General features: G+C 44.8%; 1 protein-coding gene across 3 annotated transcripts in view; it reads left to right on the top strand.

Moving 5' to 3' along the window:
* LOC117521784 (transducin-like enhancer protein 3-B) overlaps nt 1-18,397 on the top strand; it is a 130,323-nt gene that overhangs the window by 88,855 nt on the left and 23,071 nt on the right. For 2 of the 3 annotated variants that reach the window (XM_034183129.1, XM_034183145.1), the window contains 5 exons: nt 9,305-9,509; nt 9,998-10,014; nt 16,444-16,566; nt 17,482-17,532; nt 17,786-17,941. In XM_034183129.1, the coding sequence (XP_034039020.1) occupies nt 9,305-9,509; nt 9,998-10,014; nt 16,444-16,566; nt 17,482-17,532; nt 17,786-17,941 (552 nt within the window). The remainder of the gene's footprint in view (nt 1-9,304; nt 9,510-9,997; nt 10,015-16,443; nt 16,567-17,481; nt 17,533-17,785; nt 17,942-18,397) is intronic. The other variant, XM_034183136.1, reaches the window with a different exon arrangement.

The following is an 18,397-nucleotide window of genomic DNA, read 5'->3' as shown; positions in this document are numbered from 1 at the left end:
GCTATATTATTTTTTCTTTTGAATTTTTATGCTTAAATAGATTTTTGCTGGTTATTGGTAGTCTGGGAGCAGGCACCGTCTCTACGGGGATGGGGTAATGAGGGGATGGCAGGGGGAGAGAAGCTGCAGAGAGGTGTGTAAGACTACAACTCTGCTTCCTGGTCCCAACCCTGGATAGTCACGGTTTGGAGGATTTAAGAAAATTGGCCAGATTTCTAGAAATGAGAGCTGCTCCATCCAAAGTGGGATGGATGCCGTCTCTCCTAACAAGACCAGGTTTTCCCCAGAAGCTTTGCCAATTATCTATGAAGCCCACCTCATTTTTTGGACACCACTCAGACAGCCAGCAATTCAAGGAGAACATGCGGGTAAACATGTCACTCCCGGTCCGATTGGGGAGGGGCCCAGAGAAAACTACAGAGTCCGACATTGTTTTTGCAAAGTTACACACCGATTCAATGTTAATTTTAGTGACCTCCGATTGGTGTAACCGGGTGTCATTACTGCCGACGTGAATTACAGTCTTACCAAATTTATGCTTAGCCTTAGCCAGCAGTTTCAAATTTCCTTCAATGTCGCCTGCTCTGGCCCCCAGAAGACAATTGACTATGGTTGCTGGTGTCGCTAACTTCACATTTCTCAAAACAGAGTCGCCAATAACCAGAGTTTGATCCTGGGTGGGTGTGTCGTCGAGTGGGGAAAAACGGCTAGAAATGTGAACGGGTTGGCGGTGTACACGGGGCTTCTGTTTAGGGCTACGCTTCCTCCTCACAGTCACCCAGTCGGCGTGCTTTCCCGGCTGCTCGGGATCTGCTGGAAGGGAACTAACGGCAGCTAAGCTACCTTGGTCCGCACCGATTACAGGGGCCTGGCTAGCTGTAGAATTTTCCACGGTGTGGAGCCGAGTCTCCAATTCGCCCATCCTGGCCTCCAAAGCTACCAATAAGCTACACTTATTACAAGTACCGTTACTGCTAAAGGAGGCCGAGGAATAACTAAACATTTCACACCCAGAGCAGAAAAGTGCAGGAGAGACAGGAGAAGCCGCCATGCTAAACCGGCTAAGAGCTAGTAGCTGCGCTAAGCTAGCGGATTCCTAAAAACACACAAAGTGAATAATGTGTAAATAATTTAGAGGTGATTCAGCAGAGGGAGTGCTTTAGTTAAGGCACGTGAAGATTACACTGTGAAACAAATCGTTATCTAGTTAACTAGATCAATCTAACTGCGCAGATTAAACAGCTAACAGATACAGCAAAAAAGCTGTGCTCCGGAACAGGAAGTGATACAATACTGCAGTGATTGATAATAACAGTTCAATCGAACGTTGGCGAGCAGGAGGAAGTCCTGGATCCCGCTGGGCCTGTAGGTAGCTGTACTCATTTCCGTATTCCTGGATGTCCAGGACAAGCAGAAAAGCTGTTAAGACAACAGCAGAGTTCTGTTGTGTTGTCCAAATCAGACAGGTGCAGATTTTCAGTTTAAAACGTGGCCAGATGCTTTATTTTCTCCACAAAGCTGAACTGTACGTGCAGTGCCTTTGTACTTATCCTGTTGACATCATGTGACCGTATCTTTGAGAAGCTTCACGATGCTTCTCCAGCAGGGATTGGTAAAAAAAAAACCACATACGGTCTCATTTACCAAACTGCTGACAGAGCGTGACCTCGTCCCGTGTCCCAGGAGATGGTATTTGATGAGAGTACTTCACATGAATAGTTATACTTCAAAGAGTAGGGATTATGAGATAAAGCATCGTTAATGAACTTCTCAGCCAGTTGCTTCACCAAAAGTGTTAATTCTTGAAACTTGAACGGCTCACTGTAGACTGTCATCTAGCTCTGTGTTGTTGGACATTATATCATCAAGATGACTCACTGGTTGATGATCTTCATCTGCAACTCGAACGCAGAAGGATTTAAATTAAATAAATGAAAGGTTTCCCGTGTTGGTTCTGTTCAAATACTGATAGCAGTCGGACGGTTTTCAGCCGTGTTGTGCCGACTGCGGAGTCCCGAGCTCCAGAAGCCGGTGCGGTGCCGTTAATGCGGTGGTAGTTGGCAGACACGTGAAGCTGGCGTGGCAGCTGGCTGGCGCCGTTGATGCATGTTCCACCTGACGGTGCTGTTCTGCAGGGAGCCACCTTTACCTAGTTAACTTTAATTGCATGATTCCTGTGGAAGCTGCCTGAGCGTTTCCACCCGCTGAAAAAGGCTCGTCTGTGAGAGGAAGCCAGCTCTTTATCCATGAATACTGAATTGGAAGCAATTTATTCTCAGAATTTGTTTCTCCCTGTTTTGTTTTTTTTCTAACAGTCTTCTCCTCAGCCGGAGCTCGCTAATGAGGCTTCTTGATAACGATCCCTGCATGCTTTTCCTCATTAGGCACACTCAGTAGGGACATTCCTGCCTCACTCCCTCACTCACTCTTTAATTCTTCTCATTTTCTGCTTCTATCCTTCTCTTCTTGTTGTTGCTGCCTTTTTTCTTGCTTTTTCTGACTTTTCTTTTTGTTCACAGCGAACAGTCCACAGCGCCATATTATTGTTTAACAACGCGGCTCCTCAGCTGTTTATATCCATTTTATGGTTTGAGGTCTGGTTGTTCATAATGAGCTCACTGGCTAATGTTAGCACCTAAATAATAATAATAATAAAAAAGTGCAGTATATTCAGTTGCTGAAAACCTGAAAGTGAGAATCTGCAAATATTGAAGAAAGTTGGGGTGCAAGAAAAAAATCGTGAGACTGAAAAAATAATATTTTACAAATACCAAACCATCTGTACCATTCAGTTAACCCTCTGGGGTCCAGGGACTGGCCAGCGCATCCGGGTCATTTTACTGTACCTTCAGCTGAAGGTGCTGTGATTCTCTTTGGGAGTGACGAGGATGGACAGGATTAGGAATGAACATATCAGAGGGACAGCTCAGGTGGGAGACAAAGTCAGAGAGGTGAGACTGAGATGGTTTGGACATGTGCAGAGGAGGGACCCAGGGTATATAGGGAGAAGGATGCTGAGGATGAAGCCACCAGGCAGGAGGAGAAGAGGGAGGACAAAGAGGAGGTTTATGGATGTGCTGAGGGAGGACATGCAGGTGGTTGGTGTGACAGAGGACAGGGTGAGATGGAGACGATTGATCTGCTGTGGCGCCCCCTAACGGGAGCAGCCCAAAGAAGAAGATTTTTGGAACTTCTTCAAACCTTTCAAGACTATACACCTTTATTCATGTGGATGAAGTGTTTTGGTGTTAGAAATTGGTTTACCAAAGTCACAAAAGTATTGTAATATATGAAAAAGATCAGTAATATACATAATACATTTCTTAAAATATGTGTCATGCAGAACAACAGCGCCACCCATTGGGAGCTGCACCTCTCAGAAGATCATGTTTGTAAAATAAAACCGTGTACCAGTGTAGCTGGATAGTTTCTCTTTTCAAATAAATCCTGATAGTATGAACAAAATTCTGTAACGATGAAAACAGCAACATCAACAACAACAACATGACTTGAGATGGGTATTGTTAAGATTTTAACAGTACTAGTACTCTTAGCAGTACTGCTTATTGGTCCCTTTTTGGGGAAAAATGAATTAAAGACCAGTATTAACAATGCTTTATTTTCTATATTGATTTATTGTTTTTAATCTTATTATAAAGTGCAGGATGTGAAAACTGTAGATCCACAAGCCAGCTGTTGAACATTTCAAGTGATATTCTGTAATTATCTTTTTTTTTTTTTTTTTTTAAGTCTTTTGTTCTAATCCAGAGTAGGCAGCTCTGTGGGATAGGAGCTGGGCTACCAATAATATAGTGTTGGGTTCAGTTCCCAATGTGCCCATGGACAAAACACTTCATCTCCATCTTCCCAGTCCACCGAGCTGTAAATGGGCTCTGGCTTCAACTGGGGAAGTAACATACGTTGGACTGGTTCCCTTCCGTGGGGTCCTAGACTCTGATCTGCTTCATGCTACAGTACTGGGGGAGAACACAGGCACCAATGGGCCTCAGGGCCTGCATAGTCCTATACTTGAATAAGGAAACCTGAGAGAAAAGTACTGTAATTTGAATGATACCATGACTTTGAAACTCTGATTTGTACCCAACTGCGAGGGAGGGGCACCATTAGATTCATAACAAAGTATACGGAACTGAGTATTGTGCTTTGAACAATACTGTAATTTGAAAAGGTAAACGACACGTCCATGGTGGTACACGTGGTAGGAACACTAAGGAACATCATTTTCAAGTGTAAAAAGATGTGGAGCAGATCTGATTGGGCTCTGGAGGATTGAAGATGTCCCACGGTCCAGGTGGTCCTCTAACAGCCTCTACCCATGCGGTTTGATGTGATGGATGGTAGATGATTCACTGTTGAAGATGTACTATAACTACTGCTGTTGGTGTCTTTCAGGACAGGGCTGAAATTAAAGAGCTTGAAACTGCCCGTGTCCAGGGAGTGTTTTGAAGGAGGGCTGTCTGATTTCATTGATTATATTTTCTAAACCTGTATTTGTGTTGACACTTTGTCACTGGAACAAAGAAAGATTTAATGCAGTGGACACATCTGTTCTCACAGCTTCTGTCTCTCTGCAAAGAACCCCAGAGGTTGTTTAATGTGTTAGTAAAGTGATGGATTTGGTTTTCTGGTATGAACAGGGGAGTTCTGGGTCTATGGACCTTCTTCTTCTTCGTTCATAGCAGAGAGGACTGTATTTGTTGAAGGACGTACATAAGTTTCGAAGAGAGGGAGGCCTGGGAAGGTTGATGAAAGGTCTTGTTGATTTGTGAAGAAAATACTCCTCGTCCCAATTCAGTTGTTGTGGTTACTCTGATTTCAAGTTCATTAACACCCAGCAGACAATCCTGATTTGACTGCATTGGACCCCCATCTGTTCTCAAACATGGAGAACTGGTTGGAGTTTGGCGAGCAATTAAATTAAATTTATTTTCATTTATATAGTGTCAAATCACAACAAAGCTGCCTCAAGGTGCTTCACACAAGTAAAGTCTAACCTTACCAACCCCTAGAGTAAGAACACAGGTGACAGTGGTAAGAAAAAAACTCCCTCTGAGGAAGAAACCTCAAGCAGACCAGACTCAAAGGGGAATCAGACCCACTGCTGTGGTCATTGTACCAGTTCCAAGGTTTTTACAGTTTTACAAAGCTGAAGAAACAGAAAACAGGGATTCAAAACAACATGACATCACAACAAAAGAATATATATTTGATGAGACGTCCACGCGGGTGGTTTTGCCACAGGATGTGCGAGCAGGATGAAACCTCCTCCATGTCAGGGATCCAGGCATTGCCGCACTACCTGAAGAAGTGTGTGGAACAACCGAGAGGACTATCTTGTAAAAACAATTAGAAGGGAAACTAATTCTATTAAGGATTCATAGTACAAAGAGTGTGCAGAGACGTGGCGGCATGTAATTCTGTATGTGAGTCGCCCCTGAACCAGCCACAGTCCAGTCGGATCGCTCGCTCGCTGTACGAGAGTCTCGTAAAGTGTTGTGACACGTTTCCACATTCTCACCCCGCTGTTTTTGAAGTGAACTTTAGCTGGCATTAGTCAGTGATTGCAGTAGTTATTTATTCCTATTGGGGATTAGGGTTTGAGTCCTCCCAGTGCTCCCTGAACCTGAGAGTTGCCACTGGGGGGCACCAGCAGATTCACCGACTTATACGTTCATTTATCCCTCAGTGATGCAGTTCTGTGATTGTTCATAACGCTGAACGGACGGATGAGGTCATTGGAGTCTAGCCCGGTATTTATTTATTTTTTATTTTTTATTTTTTTTTGCGGTGGGGGGGGGTTAGATTTGATGGATGCACTAAGTGGTGTTTAACCTCGTTTTAAAACACTTGCTTCCTTCTTGCCTGAGTGGCTGTTTAACTCTGGCCCCGCCCCTCATCTCTCACTCAGCCGTCCGCTGTCTCCTGGGAGTTCAGGTTTGTGTTGTCGGCCGGGCGTGTGCACTTATTCAGCTTCCCAGAGTGTCGACAGCTTTTCAAGTACAGGCATGTTGGCGTTTACAGTACTGTGGCAGAGGAACTCTGGTTTGCAGTACCACAGCGTGTCTGCAGATTCTTAAAGTGCATGAAATTTTTGTTCAGAATTTAAGTCCTAAAACGGCAACCAAATGTTTAAATCTTTTCATCTTAACTAGGTCACTCGCAGAGCGCATATCTCCACCAGGACAGTAATGTCCGATCATTCTGCTGCCTGCCAGCTACTGTATTTCCCAGAATACAACCCCTGGCAAAAATTATGGAATCACCGGCCTCGGAGGATGTTCATTCAGTTGTTTAATTTTGTAGAAAAAAAGCAGATCACAGACATGACACAAAACTAAAGTCATTTCAAAAGGCAACTTTCTGGCTTTAAGAAACACTATAAGAAATCAAGAAAAAAAATTGTGGCAGTCAGTAACGGTTACTTTTTTAGACCAAGCAGAGGGAAAAAAATATGGACTCACTCAATTCTGAGGAATAAATTATGGAATCACCCTTAAATTTTCATCCCCAAAACTAACACCTGCATCAAATCAGATCTGCTCGTTAGTCTGCATCTAAAAATTAGTGATCACACCTTGGAGAGCTGTTGCACCAAGTGGACTGACATGAATCATGGCTCCAACACGAGAGATGTTAGTTGAAACAAAGGAGAGGATTATCAAACTCTTAAAAGAGGGTAAATCATCACGCAATGTTGCAAAAGATGTTGGTTGTTCACAGTCAGCTGTGTCTAAACTCTGGACCAAATACAAACAACATGGGAAGGTTGTTAAAGGCAAACATACTGGTAGACCAAGGAAGACATCAAAGCGTCAAGACAGAAATCTTAAAGCAATATGTCTCAAAAATCAAAATTGCACAACAAAACAAATGAGGAACGAATGGGAGGAAACTGGAGTCAACGTCTGTGAGCGAACTGTAAGAAACCGCCTAAAGGAAATGGGATTTACATACAGAAAAGCTAAACAAAAGGCATCATTAACACCTAAACGGAAAAAAAACAAGGTTACAATGGGCTAAGGAAAAGCAATCGTGGACTGTGGATGACTGGATGAAAGTCATATTCAGTGATGAATCTCGAATCTGCATTGGGCAAGGTGATGATGCTGGAACTTTTGTTTGGTGCCGTTCCAATGAGATTTATAAAGATGACTGCCTGAAGAGAACATGTAAATTTCCACAGTCATTGATGATATGGGGCTGCATGTCAGGTAAAGGAACTGGGGAGATGGCTGTCATTACATCATCAATAAATGCACAAGTTTACGTTGATATTTTGGACACTTTTCTTATCCCATCAATTGAAAGTATGTTTGGGGATGATTAAATCATTTTTCAAGATGATAATGCATCTTGCCATAGAGCAAAAACTGTGAAAACATTCCTTGCAAAAAGACACATAGGGTCAATGTCATGGCCTGCAAATAGTCCGGATCTTAATCCAATTGAAAATCTTTGGTGGAAGTTGAAGAAAATGGTCCATGACAAGGCTCCAACCTGCAAAGCTGATCTGGCAACAACAATCAGAGAAAGTTGGAGCCAGATTGATGAAGAGTACTGTTTGTCACTCATTAAGTCCATGCCTCAGAGACTGCAAGCTGTTATAAAAGCCAGAGGTGGTGCAACAAAATACTAGTGATGTGTTGGAGCGTTCTTTTGTTTTTCATGATTCCATAATTTATTCCTCAGAATTGAGTGATTCCATATATTTTTTTCCCTCTGCTTGGTCTAAAAAAGTAACCGTTACTGACTGCCACAATTTTTTTTTTTCCTGATTTCTTATAGTGTTTCTTAAAGCCAGAAAGTTGCCATTTGAAATGACTTTAGTTTTGTGTCATGTCTGTGATCTGCTTTTTTTCTACAAAATTAAACAACTGAATGAACATCCTCCGAGGCCGGTGATTCCATCATTTTTGCCAGGGGTTGTATAAGTCACACCTGTTAAAAATGCCTCTTGAAGAGGAAAAAGCCCCAATCAAATTACACAGCTTCAGTGAGGAGGGTTTGGATGTGACAGCCCAGACGTCTGATATGTCTCACAAGCCATGATCACATACCATCAGGTCCATAAGTATTTGGATGGTGACACCAGTTATTATTATTATTATTTCTCTCTGCGCGCCACCTCAACAGAGTTTAAATGAAGCAATCAAGATGTTTGTAGTGTTGACTTGAAGCATTAATTCAAGGTCTTTAACAAAAGCATGACGCTCATTTTTTAGGAATTATAACCATTGTGTCATTATGTGATGGAGGCCAGCAGGAGGCGCTGTGCAATAGTAGTCGGTAAACATCACTCCCCAGCAGCCAGAAGGATTCTCTGGTCACTGGGTTTTAGCCTTCTGGTTGGAGTGTCCGTCTCCCACGCCGGAGAGCGCGAGTTTGCATCCTGAGCAGAGAAAGTGTGAGGAGTCCAAAACACAACGCAGAGCAAGCTGCTACAATTAGACAAAGGAAATGTAAGGATGACTATAAATGGTCACTTTTACAGCCAGTTTTCTTTAAGACAAGTCGGGACAGACTCATGAACATTTCCAAGTCACCTGATGTGTCGTCAACTTTGTTTACATCAATTGTTAATAAATGGAAAGGAGACTAGTGACTAGACTAGTGAGGGAAGCCACCAGGACGACTCTGAAGGAGTGTTTGGAGTAACGGGGGCTCGTGCAGCTTTTGTCTGTTCCATCATCAGTTACCTGGTGTCGGGGTGAAGAACAGAGGAAGTTTCAAAAAGAAAGTTGGAGTCTCCCATGTGCCTTCTGGCAAACTGTAGCTGAATTTTAACATTTTTAAAGAAACTTCTTCTCTGTTCCACCATGAAGCTATTTAACTTTGTACTCTGCACAGTGTCATTAAGAAAGAACATTTTAGAAACAGTTTAATGTAAAATAAATCATCACATTTCAGGAGCAGGAAGAACTCAAAAGTTTGACTTTTTTTTGTCTCTTCACGATGAAATGCATCAGTTATGGTGATGGTTGATTATGTTCAAGTCAACCCTCCTGACTGATTTATTTAATGAACCCTGTGGGATATCCTGATGTTCCCTGGCCCGTGAATGGGACTCTTTTTGTTTGTGGTGTAACGTCTTTCTGTCCCTCCCCAGACGTCAGTCAGCTGGATCAGCGCCCCCGCGCTCGCTGTCGGCCTCCTCTGTACATAAACGGTTTGGCCCTGAACTCACTGTCGTCCTCAGCCAGCTGTCACCAAGCGGGTGTGTCCAGGATTCACTTCTCAGCCAACCCGCTTGTCCGATGTCTTTTGTGTCTCTGTTTGTCCACAGCAGCAGCAGCTCCAGGCCCAGCACCTGTCCCACGCGGCCCACGGCCCCCCGGTCCAGCTGCCCCCGCACCCCTCTGGCCTGCAGCCCCCCGGGATCCCCCCTGTAACGGGCGCCGGCTCTGGGCTGTTGGCGCTGAGTGCTCTTGGCAGCCAGGCCCACCTGCCCGTCAAGGATGAGAAGAACCACCACGACTTGGAACACCGAGGTGAGACGCTCAGCCAGCGGCTCTGACTGCCGACAACTTAAAGGTTTTTATCTGCTGAGAGCAGGTTTTCAGAGCCAGACGTCCTGTCGGAGCGTGAGCTGCAGCTCCGTCGGTATCACACGTGCACAGGAGCCTTTAGGACGTTTACGATCACCCGGTTACCCGCTGGGCACGTGTTGGCAGAATACATGATTTGCACACACGCTAGTCAGCAAATTGGTTTTAAAGTCAGATTCAGCAGCAGAGAAGCAGTGAGGCTGTCCTGATCCTTCTCAGGACGTCGGCTCTGAAACCTTTGAATGCTGGAGATTTTTACATTTGTACCTTTAGATGATGACGATCTTTTACCTGAACGATTTGTCTTTCTGCGACCGTGCCGACGACGTCTGTACTAATTTCTGTGTGTGTGTGTTTTTTTTTTTTTTTTTGTCCTTTCGTCCTCCTGGGCTCTCGTTCCTTTGACTCCCTGATGGCTCCTCCCCGGACAGAGCGTGAGTCCAGCACGGTATGTGCACACACTTCGCCTGCTCTCTGTTTGCTGATTCGGTGTAGCTTACGTCGAGTTAAACCCCCGGCGCTGTTCGATAGCAGTTCGCGCTCTGTGTCACACATTGTGGGGGTGGGGGGGGCTAAGCTGACTGAAATCAAATAATGAAGTCTGAGCAAATAAGACACTGGTTTCTAATCCAGGTGGAAAATGACTCCAGTGGTTGGGCAGGGATTAGTCCTCGGCCACCTCAATTAAAAGTGACTTTGACTTTTCTTTTCTTCTCCTCCCCACTTCAGAGGATTTATTCTGGCCCGAATACGTTCTGCTCTTTCTCACTGCCGCAGTCGAAATGTGGGCTGGAATTGAAGTTGTGTATATATTGATATAAACTAGATTTCTGAGTTCTAATGATGGTACCAGCTTGTCCACTTTAAAGTCAGTTTGTATTCAGTTAGTCCTGTGACTGTATAAGGCCACGCCCCCCGCACGAATCGAGCACTGATGCCACCGTTTATGTGCAGCAGCTGAAACAGATCTACATTCTGTACCGTTGCAACACTGGCATGTGAAGACCACAGATGCCAAGAAATGTAGTTTTGTGTGCCATTGGATAAGTTAGAGTGCTGGACTTGCACCATGTGATGTGTGCAGACACGCCCTAACCCTGAACCTACACCTTCTGCCCAATCACAGGCCTGACTGGTTTGCTTGGAGGTATTTTGTATCTGTCCTGACATCTGCATTAATTTGCATTTAAACTAATGATAATTAGTGGGCCAGCTTTTTGTACGCAGTAGCTTAAAAACCAATAAATGTGTCCTAGTTTAAACGGTTTATAATGAGGGCAAAATTATTAAAAGTTAGAGTACTTTAATGCATCACATCAACTGAAAAAGCAGCTTGTTTAGTCATAGACATGTCTGCCACCTACCTGCTGGATGCAGCACCAGTCTTCTTGTGAGCTTAACCTAGCATGGGGCACGTGACGTTCACTATGTCGCCAAACATACAAGGGACAGGAAAGTAAAACTAGAATGGGGATGATTGCAAAACGTTTCCTCTGTACTGCAAGTGACTCACGGCAAAGGTGAAACCCTGATGTCAAAGCTCTGAAAAAGTACCTTTGAGCAAGCTGTGTTTTGAACAGTGTTCCTGAGTCTGCATGAAAAGAACATGTCGCGCAGTGCTGCCACCTGCTGAACACTGTCAGAATTTCATATTTCAAAATGTCATAAGTTGAATTTTGCACATTAATATATCAACCAAGAAATACAGTGTTTTCTGATGTAGAGGCTTAATGTCATCCTTTGCAGGGAATGAAGCAGTACTCCCTCTGCGCTCTCAGCTTTTCTTTATTTACATTGTCAGTTTGGTTGCATGTGCACATTTGCTGCATGAGATGTCCATGTGTGCATGTTTAGTTCATGTGAGTCCTTACTGTGAAACAGTTTTCTCTGATTTATGGAGAACAGTGCTCACTACTTCCTGTGTAGCTGTTGAATGTTTTTCAAGATAGCGGACAGCAGTGAATTCCAGAAATATGTCTTTAAAAAAAAGTTCACATTTAGAAGTTAGAAATGCCTCTCACCAAGAGCGCTATTAGACCTGTTGAAAGGCCCCAACTGCCATTTCTTTTGCTCAGTGTGGAGGAGAGAGGGCTGTGGAGGAGTGGCCGAGGATGGAAGCTTTGTTTGGATTATGAAATCAAAGCTCATTCGATATCCAACGTCAGAAAAAAACAGTTATTTAAGGCACTTTTTAAAAACTGCTGTCAGTAACGCTGTTCTGATATTCAATTTGCAATTTAAGTTACATAATTCAGACATCAAAAAAAAAAATTTCAGTCCTATTTGTCAGTCATTTGGTCCTTTAAATTTTTTTGCTTTTTGTCTAAGTCTGGTTGGTTCTCGTGTTAAAGTCCCAGTTTATTGGATAGGTTTAATGCTGTCTGTTAGATGGTGACCGGCGCTTTGTTGGCTCTGCTCAACCAGATCCAGTTCCTGTTCTGTGACCTCCCTGAATCAGCTCACTCAAGTCTGAAATGAACCCAAACTCCTCCCTCTTGTCCCTGCAACCCCCCCACTCCCTACAGGTCTTCCTGTCCTGTTGTCTCAGATCATCTGATACTGGAGTCGGAGGTGATCTCAGTATTACTGATGTCACTCTAAAGGTCGCATCTTTAGATGCACAGATTTGTTTGTTGCTTCACCGTGAGACGACCACATGCTTCATCACAACAGTGACTCAGCAGTTTTAAGTACTGTGGAAACACTGCCATGTTTAGACATGAGCCAGAAACACACGGGAATGTTGGGAAGCTGCTGAGTGAGTGTTCACGTGGAGAAGACCAGCGACACTTTTTTTGCTCTGGTTTCGTGCTTGCTGCAGATTTATGCTGTTTTTTCTCAGATGAATTTCTGGCTTTGTCCAGAGACCTGGGATCAGACGTTGTCCAGAGATGCTCCTTCACAATGTGGCTTCCAACAGGAAGTCTGTTTGGATTTTGTGAGGAGTCGCTCCAGGTTAGAGTATGCAGGAAGCAGGACTCGATGCAAAAAGTTCACCTTGGAGGTGCTTGTATCGTCTGGTGGTACAGTCGAAAATACCAGAGCAGTTGGTGGGTTTTTTGGCGGGGAGTCAGTCTAAAAGCACCAGATTTGTCAAACATGGCTGTTAGTGTATTTAAGCCTGGTGTGTCCTCTCTGTTCCTGGAGAGCACCTGCCCTGCTGTTTTGAACTCTCCTGTTCTGCTTCCAGCTGTTGAACTCTGTCAGGTGTGTTGAGACAATCCGAGAGCTGGAAAACACCAATTTTAAAAAAAATCAGGTGTGACTTCAGCAGGTAGAAACATGTAGGGCAGGTGCTCTCCAGGAACAGGAGGGACACACCTGTTCTAAGCTGATCCTTGAGGCCACTAGAACTTTACCCAGTGGTGCCACGGCCAGCCATTATTTTAAAATTGCAGTTATCAGGGGTGCGTCGTTATCTAGATATTTGTAGATTTGAAGTTATTTGCCCCCAAACCATTGGACTGGGATTAAATACTGGTTGTCATTTTTGACCAAACTAATAAATAAATGGTGGTCATTTTGGCTGTAAATTGAAAAATGACTCCAGTTTTTTTTTTTAATCAGTGCTTTAGGAGATCTGCAGAAGATTAACCAATCAGGTATGTCCATTGGTGTGGTCCTTATTTTGCAAAGTTTTGAAATTGAATCCTCCGACCCCCTGAATAGGTTACATTTGATGAGAAAACATGCTGTGTTAATTTTGTTTGTATGAATTAATTTTAGCGGTAGCTTAAAGCGCTGACATTTTTGCTGCTGTTGTGATATTTAACGTTATACAGCCGTTAAAAATCACTTGTGGAGGCCGTCTTGAATTTCTAAGCGAGGCTTATTCAGGACTTTTGATCAATCAATCAATCAATTTTTTTTATATATGTACGCCAAATCACAACAACAGTTGCCCCAAGGCGCTTTAATATTGTAAGGCAAGGCCATACAATAATTACAGAAAAACCCCAACAGTCAAAATGACCCCCTGTGAGCAAGCACTTGGCGACAGTGGGAAGGAAAACTCCCTTTTAACAGGAGAAACCTCCAGCAGAACCAGGCTCAGGGAGGGGCAGTCTTCTGCTGGGACTGGTTGGGGCTGAGGGAGAGAACCAGGAAAAAGACATGCTGTGAATTCATACAAACAAAATTTTACACAGACTGTTTTCTTATCAACTGGAACTATTCAGGGGGTCAGGGATTACATGTAAAAACTTTGCCACCCCGCTGTCCGTGGGATCAGGACCACCTGCTGACAGTGGTGCATGTTGGGAAAAGGGCGGTAATAGTCGAGAGCTATTTGTGGCAGCTTTCGACCAGAAACATTGTCATTTTGACAGTTTTCAAGTTTAATGGCATTTATACTTTTGTGTTTGGCAGAATACAGAAAGTACGACCCACTTGTCTAATCTAGCTGAAGTGTTTTAGAAACTGAAGTGAGCGTCGAAACTGTATTTAAAAAAAAAAAACAAACAAACCCTGGTTTCCAAAATGGATATATATGGATCATTTTGGACAAAATGACTGTTGTGGTCAAATAACAATCATAAAGGATAAATATCAGTTGGGACATGGTATTGATGATGCAGATATTAACGTCTGCCATGACTCTCCTGGGCAGCATTCCAAAGGGCTCCATGCCAACATTTACTTTGAATATATGTCTGCCAGTGTCGGTGCTTTTAGACTAAACTAATTCACTGTTGCTGTTGTTTTTTCCATGACACTGTTTGCAGTGTCTTGAGTTTGTCTGCAGATTTCGGCACCTGCCAGCAGAATTTCCCTCATTTCTTTGTCTCTCCAGTTCGACACTTTCTTTGTCACCTTTGTCCTTCACCCTCTGGGTTTTAGATCTGTCCAGTTTTGTGCTAGTCATCGCCACACCCACTCGCTCACTGTGAGTCCTCGGGTCAGTGAGCTCAGTCTCAGTACAACGGTACACGGACTTTGTACTCGGGGGCCTGGCAGGTTAAAGTGTCCAGCAGCACGTCTCCTCTGGTTAATGTCTGGGTAGGTTCAGGGTTACAGGTTTTAGTTTCTGTCCTAATGTTCTGCCCGTTTCCGGCTGAAGCCGTGGATTTGTCGAGCTGCCTGACTGAGTGGGCAGGTCGGCCTGTTGGACTTTCCCACTCGTGGGTTGAAGTCAGGTGAATGCTCTCATTGTTTGTCAGGTGCTGTTCCTGTTGCACTTGCTTGTCTTTATTAATTTTCTCCTCTTATTTTTCTCACTCTGCCTCTTTCGCACCCTGTTTGCTCTGCTTCTTCACTCTCATCATTCTTACTGTCTTAGTGTAGCTTGTCCAGGCTCCTCACTGATCTTTAACTCCTTCCTCTTTGTAAAACCAGCCTCTGCACAGACACTGAGTGGAGGCAGAGACTCTGCTGGTGTTCCTCAGGGATGTGTTCTGGCTCCTACACTGTTCAGTCATTGCATGGTCTGGGTGTCCGGTTGTGGAAAACATCGAGGAGGGTGCATTTGTTGGCGAATGTACCCTTAACTACCCTTAACTTCATGGAGGATGCTGTGATCTTTGTGGAATTGATTGATGCTCTGACTTCAGCATTGACTGGTGAAAGAGGTGAACTTGCAGAGACATTCAGTGACCTCAGCTGTGACTTTCATGTCTCTGGGTCCTCAGCCTTTGCAATCGAGAGACTCTTGGGGAGAGTTTATGGAGTCTTGAAGCTGCTGGACAGAGGTGTTTGGCAGTGCTGATGTCTTTGCAAGAGAATGAAGGTCCAAGTCTTGAGGGTCCTGGTGCCGCCTCTCTTACTGTATGGTTGTAACTTGTACACTAACTAGTGACCTAAGGTGATGACTGGATGTCTTTGGTCCTCTGGAGGATCCTCGGGTACCACTGGAATGACTATCAAATGAGCGGTTACTAACAGAGACTTGGATGAGGAGGATCACTTGCACTGTGAGGGAGCGTCAGCTTAGACATTGTGTCTGTGTGGCCCGTTTCTCTGTTCGTGATCCAGCACACAGGTGTCTGTGTGCTGAGGACTCCAGCGGCTGGAGAAGGCCAAGAGGATGCCCACATATCACTTAGCTGTGAGAGATGTTGAATCTTAGAGATATAGAGATGGACTGGTTGTTTGGTTGGGTGATTGTCGTCCAGGGTGCATGACTGTTCTGTGATGCAGTGGATACGGTAAAGTGCGGTACCGGTGCAGGTTCCTGGAGGGTTTTTGACTTCATGTAGTCACCTTCATTAGAGGAGTTGGGGTGCATGTTCCCCGTGTGCTGGTTGGTTAGCAGGCAGCTAAATAAAGTGGAACCTTTACAACAAATAAAAATGCTTGTCAGTAGATAATTGACTAACATCATTAAAGTACATCAACAGCGTGTCCTCCTTTTTAAAAAATATTACACTTGTTAGAATAAGAATGTGACTCCAGGTACAAGAGTCTTAACCAAATGGGCGTGGCTAAAGGCACTAGACTCTACCATGTTGCGGTGCTCCAGGGGGCTACGACAAAATCCATTAGTACTAACGAAGTATGAGCATTGAAGTACTGCTACGAGTAACCCAGTACCACCATGCAGGGGTTATCCATGTCGTATTTGTGGTTTAACGTTCTGTGGCGACATCACAAAAGATTTTATAGGATTACCGTCATCTTGCACCCATTCCCACCAAAAATAAAATGGCAACCTGTTTCCACAATCAGGTCAACAATTTAACACTGTTACATATTTGTTTTATTATTACATAAATACATTTTTAATCACGTGCTTATCAGGCCAGAACACCTGCTTCACTGAAGGATGTGACCGGAGGCCGATGAACTTCCTGTCACGGCTTATTTAAGTCACGTTTTTGTTGTGCTGAGAGCAAAGTGACATCATGAATCATCCTCACAAATCTGTGTGTTGCTTTTGTAGAACAACTCTGTATCTCCGTCAGACAGCCTGCGAACAGCTAACGAAAAGCACCGCGGCTCCTCGGATTACAGCCTCGACTCCAAGAAACGCAAAGTGGACGACAAAGACAGCATGAGTCGATATGTAAGTGTTTAAAGGATGTTCTGTGTTTTTAGTGTGAGTTTTCCTGGAAATTGTCGCAGCCATAAGCGTTCCCCGTGGATCCTCGGATGTCCAGGTTGGCACCGAGTTCTTCCACAGTTACGATGGCTGATACGCCGGACCTGTTTTCAGGTGCTGGACAAGATGTGTAGTTTATCTGGTCGACCGTGTCACATCTTGGCCAGTCGGCATAAATGTAACTGTCACCTCAGCGTGACTCTTTGAGATGATGTTGGGGTCAGCAGTTGTTGCCGTTATGTTGATTGCCCGAAATCTAACTAGGTTGACCAGAAAGTTCTACACTGGTCCACTCCACCCAAACTAACATCTTTAACCATCTCCCACTTGGCTCAGGATCGCCACAGTAGATGCAGCATGGCTCCACATGTTTGATTTGGCACAGGATTTATGCTGGATGTCCTTATTGACACGTGTCCAGATGGACAAGACAAGTGGGGCGCAGGTGGTGTTAAACCAGGGACTTTCTTGTTGGCAGGTAAGGTGCTAACTGTGTTCACCACCAGCCGTGCCCACACCAATCTACTGTATCAATCATAATTATGGTAGGACGCCAGTCTCTGGATGTCCACGGAGAATTATCATGCCTGTTGTCCTCCTGCTCCACAGTGATGATCCAAGCTGTGGAATTCTTCCCCATTTTAATTCTGATGAGCTGTGTTCACTGTAGAGCAGGTCGCTCAGTGGCAGAAGGTGGAGGACAATCAGCACGCAGTTGGCTCCTCTTGTCACTTGTCTGTGTTCTTGGATTTGACACTTGATCTACATTGTCCCAGTCCACCCGTGAACGTGTACCGGCCTTCGCCGGGGAAGTAACCTGCAATGGACTGACAATTTTGCACTGGCCTAACCCTTTATTTTGCCACGCCTTCTTTCCAGGACAGTGACGGGGACAAAAGTGACGACTTGGTGGTGGACGTGTCCAATGAGGTGAGGCTGCATGGCCGCATTCCATTCTGTATCACAGCACTAGAGTGTCTGTGTCACTCATTCAAAAAGATAAGACAAAGAGACAAAGAAGACAACAGGTGAGTGACACGCGTAAGCATGAGAACGAGCGCAGACGCGCGAGTACGTTCAGCCGTGTTTGCACAAGAGGTTCGCTTTGTTTGAGCTGCTCGTACGAGTCGGTGCTTTTTGTTTTCCTCTCGTCTGTTTGCTCAGTGTCTCCTCCTGTCTGCAGGACCCGGCCACCCCGCGGGTCAGCCCCGCTCACTCCCCTCCGGAGAACGGCCTGGATAAATCGCGGGTCCTAAAGAAGGACGCCGCCCCCAACAGCCCCGCCTCTGTTGCCTCTTCAGGCAGCACGCCGTCCTCCAAAGCAAAAGACCATGCCCATGTGAGTGCTCCCACGCAGCTTCTGTTGGTGACAAAACAGTGGCGGGGTGGGGGGTCTGGGGAGCGGCGGGCTGACAGGTTGGAGAGCGTTTGTCAAGTGAAGGAGGTGTCATCGTATTTAGGAGGTCCAGCACTTTGGCTGCAATAAGGAGCTTTGATTAGAAGCTGTTTGTGTGTCATCTGAGTTCCAACCCTGACTTTGTGTGGCAGCAGTAAACGTTTTTTGCATCGTCTGGCCTCCTGTTAGAACCCAAAACATTGACAGGCTCCGGCTCGCTGATGACACGCTGATGACTTGGTGATGGTCCGCGTTCGCCCATTACAACAAACACTGATTTCTGCAGCTCTTCAGATGTGCTGCCAGAAAATTTTTTTTGAGGACATTCAGTGCCGCGGTGTTCCCCTCAGAGTGGCAGCACCCGACGATTAATCAATTATTAAGTTTATCACCAACTAA

Source organism: Thalassophryne amazonica, chromosome 2 (genome assembly GCF_902500255.1).
Source record: "Thalassophryne amazonica chromosome 2, fThaAma1.1, whole genome shotgun sequence".
Lineage (NCBI taxonomy): Eukaryota > Metazoa > Chordata > Actinopteri > Batrachoidiformes > Batrachoididae > Thalassophryne > Thalassophryne amazonica.
The sequence above is the reverse complement of the archived record's forward strand: the minus strand, read 5'-3'. Positions and strand labels throughout refer to the sequence as shown.